The 7,824-nt window shown below is 40.6% G+C and overlaps 1 protein-coding gene across 1 annotated transcript; it reads left to right on the top strand.

Moving 5' to 3' along the window:
* Window positions 1–2,520: 2,520 nt before the first annotated feature.
* On the top strand, window positions 2,521–7,607 carry LOC129627257 (60S ribosomal protein L22-like 1). The gene is made up of 4 exons (XM_055546866.1): window positions 2,521–2,635; window positions 2,773–2,948; window positions 3,827–4,065; window positions 7,478–7,607. Exons 1-4 carry the CDS (start codon window positions 2,521–2,523, stop codon window positions 7,605–7,607), a joined length of 660 nt encoding a protein of 219 aa, XP_055402841.1.
* Window positions 7,608–7,824: the final 217 nt, after the last annotated feature.

The following is a 7,824-nucleotide window of genomic DNA, read 5'->3' as shown; positions in this document are numbered from 1 at the left end:
CTATTGTTACACTTTACTGGGAATGTTAAAGTGAAACTCAATTTAAAAAGAAAGAAAAAATCCTCACAGGACATATGATCCTGATTCATGCAAGTTTACAGTTCAGTATTTAGAGGCTGGTTTTATTAAGATGATTCGGTCACTTAGTTCATAATTAACAGATCATGACAGAGGAAATAAACATGGGATGTGTTATCTGCCCATAAGAGCCATTTGCTCAGAAGGCAGGTGGGATGTGTCTTTAGCTACTGACTTGACTTATGAAAAGTTTTAAGGAGAAAATTTGAATTTTCAAGGTACTGCATTCTGATCCTTATATTACAAACACATGATCCTGAATGAATCTAGTTTATCACAATCCCGAAAGACACAGACATGATACTGAGATAAAATACTGGACTTGAGTCGCACAACTAGAGTTTCAGCCACTTATGTACTGAATGGTCTTAAGTGAATTTATGAAATGAACACAGTAATAACTACATAAGAGCTGCTGAAGGAATTGAAAAGATACATGGCATACTGATACAGAATAAATATTCAATGAATGGTAGCAATGAAAATGATGGTAGCAAGGATAGTAATGACAAGTGGGAAAAGATAAAGAATTTGGTAAAACATGTATCCAGGGCCAGTCAGAGAGAGGGAGAAAGCTATGAAATGTGGAGCTAAATCAATAACACAGCCTCCAATTTACATTGACTGATGTTTGCATTGGACAAGGTCCTCATTCTATAGCATCAAACATCACTATTAGGACATGTCTCCCTCCACCTAAATCCAACTATGAGCACCAAATTCTGTTGTAGATTTTCTATTTGGTTTTCACTCATTTTTATTTTTTATACAATTTGCTGATGTGGCAGGTGGAATTCTGAAATGCCCCAGGAGATTTTTGGACCCTGGCATATTCATACTTATTATTTAGTCACTCAAACACTAATATAGGTACTGCTGTGAAAGGGTTTTGCAGAGGTAATTAAGATCCCATACCAAATGACTTTATGACAAAGAAAAAATAAGTTGCTAAGGGGGAAAGTGGGAGAGGAATAAATTGGGAGACTGGAATTGACATATACATACTACTACACCATGGCTGATTCATGTGAATGTATGGCAAAAACCACCACAATATTGTAAAGTAATTAGCCTCCAATTAAAAAAAAAATAGATAACTAATAGGGCCTACCGTAGAACACAGGAAATTCTACTCAATACTGTAATGACCTACATGGGAAAAGAATCTTACAAAGAATGGATATATGTATATGTATAACTGATTCACTTTGCTGTATACCAGAAAATAATGCAATGTAGTAAATCAACTATACTGCAATAAAACTAAAAAAAAAAAAAAAAGACAGAGTATGAGGGTGGGCCTGACCTAAACACATGAGCCCTTTAGAAGCAGTGAGTTTTCTCCAGCTGACAGTAGAAAAGAAAGTCAGCAATTCAACCATGCAAATAAGTGGCCACACCATCACAAGCCTGCAAGGCAGGGTACCTGGGTTCAATCCCTAGGTTGGAAAGATCCCCCCAGAGAAGGAAAATGGCAACCCACTGCAGTATTCTTGCCTGGAAAATCCCATGGACTGGGAGGAGCCTGGTGGGCTACAGTCCATAGGGTCACAAAGAGTCGGACACAATTGAGTGACTTTCACTCTCACTTTACTGACTTGAATATGGAAGGGGCTACCTGGCAAAGAATGCAAAAGGCTTTTAGAAGCTGAGAGCTGACAGCCATCAAGGAAACAGGAACCTGAGTTCTACAATTATTAAGAATTGAATTCTGCCAACAAGAACGAGATTGAAAGAGAGATTTTTTTCCTAGAGCATGAAGATGAAAATTCAATCCAGCTGACATCTTAATTTCTACCTTGTAGTACCCTGGGCAGAGAACCCAGACAGTTCATGCTGGACTTCTGACCTAGAGAACTAAGAGCTAATTAATGGGTATTATGTTAAGTCCACTGATTTTGTGGTAATTTGTCACACAGCAATATAAGACCAATATAAGTGGTTTGACTTCTCAAAGTCAGAAGTTATTCTAAGTTCTCTGGCCTCTAAGCAAGCCTTATTTATTCATCCAAACTCAGATAAGGAAAGGTTGACAGTAATAACACTAATCACTCAAGTTAGACATGTATGAACATGCGCTCTCTCTCTCTCAGGCTTCATCTCAAAATATCAGAATAATTGAGACAAAGTAATTTGCTGAAGCAATTCAGCAAATGCCCCCAATTTCCTCTTTCCGGTAGACATGCCATAACTTCAATAAGTATTTATTGAACGATTACTGTATGCTGGGCTCTATAACAGACTGCAGGATGTAATTTTAGTAACAGAACCACAGATCTTCAAAGAGGTCACTGAACAGTAGGGGAAGCAGATAAGGGAAAGCCTAGTCCTAGAAATCAGGAAAGGCTTCCAACGGCAAGCAATTGTTAAGCTGAAATCTGAAAAATTACTCACTCAAATGGATGTAAAGGGAAGCAAAGTTTTCCAGGAAGCACGAGTACCATGTGCAGACTACCAAGAGTGATGGAAGCCGGAGTCCTCTGCAAGAAGCACACAGCATCCACCCTGGCTGAAACATGTCAGCTGTGTGGTGGGGTGGGGGATGGAGTTGAAGAAGGTAGCAGAGACCATTGGCACAGTGAGATCCTCCTAAGAAATTTGGAATTCTTCCCGAAGTCAAGAATAACCCCTGAAGATTGATAAGCAGATAAGCAACACTATCAGTCTCGCTTAAACCCAAAATCACCTTGCTAGAGTTTACAGAACAACAGCTTGAAAGGGACCACTCAGCACTGGAGACAATACGCCATTGTGTCAATTCAAGTGAAGTTGACAAAGGATGGCGGTCTGAATTCAGGCAGTGCCAGGTGGATGTTAAAAATGGAGATTTGCAAATTATTGATTTTAGATTTTTCAAGTCTTGGTTAGATGTAGGAGGAGAGGGAACATGAAGTGAGATATCTGGTTTGGGAAATAGGCTGGGTAGAAATGCCAATCAATGAGCAGAGTACCCGAGAAGATGATCGTTGGCTTGGGGGTGGGGTGGGATGGGGGAGGAGGTGGAAGGTGATGGGTTTGGTTTGGGACATGCTGGATTTTAGGTATTCATGGGAAACTGAAAAGGATATACAGAGGAGGGAGCTGGTTTATTTGGTAGCATCAGGTGTGACTCTAGAACCTGGTTTATGTGGATCGTAAATACCAAAACATGAATTCCCTATCAGCATCATGTATTTCTTAATATCTTTTTCTTAACTCTTCCTTCAGATAATCAAAGTTGTTCTAACTTCTAGAACGTGTGATCAATAAAAACTGAAATACCGTGTGTGCTGCCATCAAAATCCGTCCTCTCCTTTCCTTTAAGGTGGATGCAAGTACATTTTAAGTGTTGTGAACATAGAAGCATTCAGAAATCCAAAAGTCTGAGAAAGCACTGATCAATGTGTAGGACCCAGTTTCCTTTTATTAAACCTAATTTCTTCATGGTGTGAATAAGGACACCTATTACTCATATTGTGAAATTTAAATAGGGGAGATTAAAGGTAAGTAGCAGAATCAAGTCCACTCTAGAAAGCAAATGATCTCATAAAAGAAGTGCTCATTTGTGTCTGCCTTCTTATAAAAATAATAGCAACATCATTCCACGGTGACTAGTAAAATAGGGACTGATAGGGAACATCTTCCATTAGAGATATTCTAATTAGGTTTTATTTTACATAGTTATTTACTGAACAAATATTATCATTTGAAGTAGTAGTAAACAATGACAGGTGTAGTCAGAATATAATTGGCGCTCTGATCATGCAAGCAAGCCTTCAAGGTGGCGCTAAAGAAAGACAAGAAGCCTAAGAAGTCAACCTGGAACTTTAATTTGGATCTTACTCATCCAGTAGAAGATAGAATTTTTGATTCTGGAAATTTTGAACAGTTTCTGCAGGAAAAGCTTAAAATGAATGGAAAGACTGGAAAACTTGGGAATGTCGTTCACACTAAAAGCTTCAAGAATAAAATCGTGGTCGTTTCTAAGAAATGGTATTTGAAGTATCTTGGCCGAAAGGAGCTACTCCACGTTCAAGGCCAGGAGGGCTGGCAGTGAGGAGATACCCCTCCTCCAAGGTAAGGCACAGCAGCTGCACTTTGCTGGAGCAGCCGTGAAGAGATAACCCATGTCCAAGGTAAGAGAAACCCAAATAAGACGGTAAGTGTGGCAAGAGGGCATCAGAGGGCAGACAGACTGAAACCATACTCACAGAAAACTAGCCAATCTGATCACATGGACCACAGCCTGGTCTAACGCAATGAAACTAAGCCATGCCCATGGGGCAACCCAAGATGGGCGGGTCATGGTGGAGAGATCTGACAGAATGTGATCCACTGGAGAAGGGAATGGCAAACCGCTTCAGTATTCTTGCCCTGAGAACCCCATAAACAGTATGAAAAAGCAAAATGATAGGATACTGAAAGAGGAACTTCCCAGGTCAGTAGGTGCCCAATATGCTAATAGAGATCAGTGGAGAAATAACTCCAGAAAGAATGAAGGGATGGAGCCAAAGCAAAAACAATACACAGCTGTGGATGTGACTGGTGATAGAAGCAAGGTCCGATGCTGTAAAGAGCAATATTGCATAGGAACCTGGAATGTCAGGTCCATGAATCAAGGCAAATTGGAAGTGGTCAAACAGGAAATGGCAAGAGTGAATGTCGACATTCTAGGAATCAGTGAACTCAAATGGACTGGAATGGGTGAACTTAACTCAGATGACCATTATATCTACTACTGCAGGCAGGAATCCCTTAGAAGAAAAGGAGTAGCCATCATGGTCAACAAAAGAGTCCATAATGCAGTACTTGGATGCAATCTCAAAAACAACAGAATGATCTCTATTGATTTCCAAGGCAAACCATTCAATATCACAGTGATCCAAGTCTATGCCCCAACCAGTAACGCTGAAGAAGCTGAAGTTGAACGGTTCTATGAAGACCTACAAGACCTTTTAGAACTAACACCCCCCAAAAAATGTCCTTTTAATTACAGGGGACTGGAATGCAAAAGTAGGAAGTCAAGAAACACCTGGAGTAACAGGCAAATTTGGCCTTGGAATACAGGATGAAGCAGGGCAAAAGCTAATAGAATTTTGCCAAGAGAACGCACTGGTCATAGCAAACACCGTCTTCCAACAACACAAGAGAAAACTCTACACATGGACATCGCCAGATGGTCAACACCGAAATCAGATTGATTATGTTCTTTGCAGCCAAAGATGGAGCAGCTCTATACAGTCAGCAAAAACAAGACTGGGAGTTGACTGTGGCTCAGATCATGAACTCCTTATTGCCAAATTCAGACTGAAATTGAAGTAGGGAAAACCACTAGACCATTCAGGTATGACCTAAATCAAATCCCTTATGATTATACAGTGGAAGTGAGAAATAGATTTAAGGGCCTAGATCTGATAGATAGAGTGCCTGATGAACTATGGACTGAGGTTCGTGACATTGTACAGGAGACAGGGACCAAGACCATGCCCATGGAAAAGAAATGCAAAAAAGCAAAATGGCTGTCTGGGGAGGCCTTACAAATAGCTGTGAAAAGAAGAGAAGTGAAAAGCAAAGGAGAAAAGGAAAGATACAAGCATCTGAATGCAGAGTTCCAAAGAAGAGCAAGAACAGATAAGAAAGCCTTCTTCAGCAATCAATGCAAAGAAATAGAGGAAAACAACAGAATGGGAAAGACTAGAGATCTCTTCAAGAAAATTAGAGATACCAAGGGAACATTTCATGCAAAGATGGGCTCGATAAAGGAAAGAAATGGTATGGAACTAACAGAAGCAGAAGATATTAAGAAGAGGTGGCAAGAAAACACAGAAGAACTATACAAAAAAGATCTTCACGACCCAGATAATCACGATGGTGTGATCACTTACCTAGAGCCAGACATCCTGGAATGTGAAGTCAAGTGGGCCTTAGAAAGCATCACTACGAACAAAGCTAGTGGAGGTGATAGAATTCCAGTTGAGCTATTTCAAATCCTGAAAGATGATGCTGTGAAAGTGCTGCACTCAATATACCAGAAAATTTGGGAAACTCAGCAGTGGCCACAGGACTGGAAAAGGTCAGTTTTCATTCCAATCCAAAGAAAGGCAATGCCAAAGAATGCTCAAACTACCGCACAATTGCACTCATCTCACACACTAGTAAAGTAATGCTCAAAATTCTGCAAGCCAGGCTTCAGCAATATGTGAACTGTGAACTTCCAGATATTCAAGCTGGTTTTAGAAAAGGCAGAGGAACCAGACATCAAATTGCCAACATCCACTGGATCATGGAAAAAGCAAGAGAGTTCCAGAAAAACATCTATTTCTGCTTTACTGACTATGCCAAAGCCTTTGACTGTGTGGATCACAATAAACTGTGGAAAATTCTGAAAGAGATGGGAGTACCAGACCACCTGACCTGCCTCTTGAGAAACCTATATGCAGGTCAGGAAACAGCAGTTAGAACTGGACATGGAAAAACAGACTGGTTCCAAATAGGAAAAGAGTACGTCAAGGCTGTATATTGTCACCCTGCTTGTTTAACTTATATGCAGAGTACATCATGAGAAATGCTGGGCTGGAGGAACCACAAGCTGGAGTCAAGATTGCCAGGAGAAATATCAATAACCTCAGATATGCAGATGACACCACCCTTATGGCAGAAAGTGAAGAGGAACTAAAAAGCCTCTTGATGAGAGTGAAAGAGAAGAGTGAAAAAGTTGGCTTAAAGCTCAACATTCAGAAAACTCAGATCATGGCATCTGGTCCCATCATTTCATGGGAAATAGATGGGGAAACAGTGGAATCAGTGTCAGACTTTATGTTTTGGGGCTCCAAAATCACTGCAGATGGTGACTGCAGCCATGAAATTAAAAGACGCTTACTCCTTGGAAGGAAAGTTATGACAAACCTAGATAGCATATTCAAAAGCAGAGATACTACTTTGCCAACAAAGGTCCATCTAGTCAAGGCTATGGTTTTTCCAGTAGTCATATATGGATGTGAGAGTTGGACTGTGAAGAAGGCTGAGCACCAAAGAATTGATGCTTTTGAACTGTGGTGTTGGAGAAGACTCTTGAGAGTCCTTTGGACTGCAAAGAGATCCAGCCAGTCCATTCTAAAGGAGATCAGTCCTGGGTGTTCTTTGGAAGCATGGATGCTGAGGCTGAAACTCCAGTACTTTGGCCACCTCATGCGAAGAGTTGACTCACTGGAAAAGACTCTGATGCTGAGAGGGATTGGGGGCAGGAGGAGAAGGGGATGACAGAGGATGAGATGGCTGGATGGCATCACCAACGTGATGGATGTGAGTTTGAATGAACTCCGGGAGTTGGTGATGGACAGGGAGGCCTGGTGTGCTGCGATTCATGGGGTCGCAAAGAGTCGGACATGACTGAGTGACTGGACTGAACTGAACTGAACTGAACCAAGAGTTACCTTAAAAAGAACAATCTTCTTGATTGGCTTCATGTGGTTGCATTTGACAAGGAGACCTACGGGCTTTGTTACTTCCAGATTAGTCAAGATGAAGGTGAATCTGAGTCTGAGGACTAGATGAAGCCATCCTTTATAGGGCTTTGCTTGCTAATAAAACAAATCAATCATACAAAGGAAAGAAACATCTTGAAATGGACCTTTAGCTTATCAGTGAATAAAAAACATTACTCTGTATGTTAAGCCTTCATCTCTTTTATTTAAGTGTATGTTGTTTATATGGTGCTGGCTTTCCTTTAATACTTTTTTAAATTTTTATTGGTGTAGCTGACATACA

The sequence above is a fragment of the Bubalus kerabau genome, chromosome 14 (assembly GCF_029407905.1).
Source record: "Bubalus kerabau isolate K-KA32 ecotype Philippines breed swamp buffalo chromosome 14, PCC_UOA_SB_1v2, whole genome shotgun sequence".
NCBI classification, from domain to species: domain Eukaryota; kingdom Metazoa; phylum Chordata; class Mammalia; order Artiodactyla; family Bovidae; genus Bubalus; species Bubalus kerabau.
Note: the sequence above shows the minus strand (reverse complement) of the source record. Positions and strands in the feature narration are given on the sequence as shown.